Source organism: Gossypium hirsutum, chromosome A07, assembly GCF_007990345.1.
Source record: "Gossypium hirsutum isolate 1008001.06 chromosome A07, Gossypium_hirsutum_v2.1, whole genome shotgun sequence".
Taxonomy (NCBI): domain Eukaryota; kingdom Viridiplantae; phylum Streptophyta; class Magnoliopsida; order Malvales; family Malvaceae; genus Gossypium; species Gossypium hirsutum.
The window spans coordinates 15234742-15236869 of record NC_053430.1 but is presented as its reverse complement, the minus strand read 5'-3'; the positions used below and the strand labels follow the sequence as shown (position 1 = coordinate 15236869).

Below are 2128 nucleotides of genomic sequence, written 5' to 3'. Positions count from 1 at the left end.
ATTTTCAAAATCCAAGTCGATTCCCGTTTTCAAAAAAATGGTTACGACAGCTTGGCGACTCCGCTGGGGACAACAAATAAGAGAGTCAAGCCACAAGTTGATTGACTTTTGTCTTTTTATCGAAAATTGAAAATTTGGTTTTGAAATACGATCCTTTCATTGCATTTCATCAGCTATTTTTGTGGTACAATACCTGCTGCGTTGGTTCGAGTCTTTAAATAGTTTTGCATATTGCATTGCATGACCGCTATGGTCACACCCCTTTAAGTGGGAGTGAGAAACTACTCCTTCGTGAGGTTTTCACCTCCGTAAAGGATAGTGGATCGCTTTCGGGATACATCCGTACCTATGTCTTTGTGAGATTTTTATCTCCGTGCAGCCATAGGGAAATGTATTCCCCTGAACTAAACTCGGTCTGTATGAGCCTATAATAGGTGAAGATCGAGAAATCTGCTGGTTCAGGTACCATTACTCTAGAACCAAACCCCATGTAGCGAGCCTTAAGAACCTACCCTAGGTAGAGCCATTTCGAAACCCTAGTGGTTACTTGAGCAAGTGCTATATTTATTATTCTTTGTTTGCTTTGAACTGCGTATGAAATACTGACTTGCTTTGTTTTACTTTGATTGTATTTGCATAGCATTTGCATCACAAAAGGTGTTGATTCACATTCGGTTCCTAAATAGATAGCTTATCACGGAAAAAGGGGTTTTTTGATAAAGTAGAAGACAACGCGGCTGTCCGGATATGGGCTGAGGCAATACAACAAGAGAAAGGTGACAGTCTTACCGAGGGGTACGTGTCAAAGTTATGAAATTTTACTCGGATCAGCATAACTCAGAATAATCTCCAAGAGATGAAATAAATTTGGGGTCAGTGGGATGACGAGGTCAAACAGCTATTCTATTGTCATTACGGTGATTTACCTTATCTGCTTGATGTCAAGGTAGATGAACGCATGTTTCGAGCCCTTGCCCAATATTGGAATTCTACTTACAGTTGCTTCACTTTCGGGAGGGTAGATCTGATGCCTACTATAGAGGAATACACGACCTTGCTCCATTGCCCAAAGGTTCAGGTTGACAGGATTTATTCCAGACTTGCTAACATCCCAGCATTTTCAAAAAAGCTGATGAACATCACAGGGATGAGCGAACAGTGCGTGACAACCCAGATCAAACAAAAAGGAGATTGTAAATGCATTCCTTGGAGAAACCTGAGGGATCTAATCTTAGCGCACCCCGACGTGAAGAAAAGGGTAGATGTCTTCGCCTTGAGCATTTATGGACTGGTCATCTTCCCCAAAGCCTTGGGGTATATAGACGAGGCTGTTTCCGACCTTTTTGATAGGCTTGGTAAAGGAACCACACCTGTACCCGCAATCTTGGCTGAAAATTTCAGATCATTGAATGCTTGTAGAAGAGCAGGTGAAGGAAGATTTATTGGATGTCCATTGCTCTTGCTATCTTGGTTCCACAACCATTTTTGGAAAGTGAAAAAGGTCTCGTATCGTATCTTCTCTGAAAATTACTCTCCACTGAAAGAGTTAGTGGCTACACCGAGGCGAGATGATGTTACAGAAGAAAATTGGATGACGATTCTCCAAAATTTACAAGAAGGAGACGTTGAATGGAGAGCCCCGTGGATGGTTCCTGACGAAATATTATACAGATGCGAAGATTTCGATTGGGTTCCCTTGTTAGGAATATAGGGAGCCTTCGGATATGTTCCTCTGCTTGCATTAAGATAGTACAGATCCAGACAGTTTACACCACAAACATACGGGTTAGCCTAGTGCGAGTTCGTGTTTACAGGGAATAATTACAAAAAGAAAGTTCGCGAGATATCAAATGCCTGGAACCAGACTCGTAGAATGAAAAAGTTTGCTGCCAATCCCATGAATACTCCTGAGTACGACCGATGGTGGAATCAGAGGATTAACGACAACATCCCTACATCAGATCAAGGGAATCCTCAGTCGATAGAAGAACACTTGAAAGTAATCCCATCTGAGCTAGAAATCATCAAGCAAGATTTCGAGAGAAAGAGTCTGGAGCTAGAAAAAAGGATCGAGCAGTTGGAAGAAGAAAAGATACAGTTAGGGTTAGATGTCGATGTCCAGAAACTA

The 2128-nt window shown here is 41.8% G+C and overlaps 1 protein-coding gene across 1 annotated transcript; it reads left to right on the top strand.

The window, feature by feature from the left end:
* Positions 1 to 958: 958 nt before the first annotated feature.
* On the top strand, positions 959 to 1711 carry LOC107952499 (uncharacterized). The gene has a single exon (XM_016887748.1). It carries the CDS (start codon positions 959 to 961, stop codon positions 1709 to 1711), a length of 753 nt encoding a protein of 250 aa, XP_016743237.1.
* Positions 1712 to 2128: the final 417 nt, after the last annotated feature.

Coding starts and splice junctions, on each gene's coding strand:
- LOC107952499 (XM_016887748.1), top strand. CDS start 959: ATGTTTCGAGCCCTTGCCCAATATTGGAATTCTACTTACAGTTGCTTC.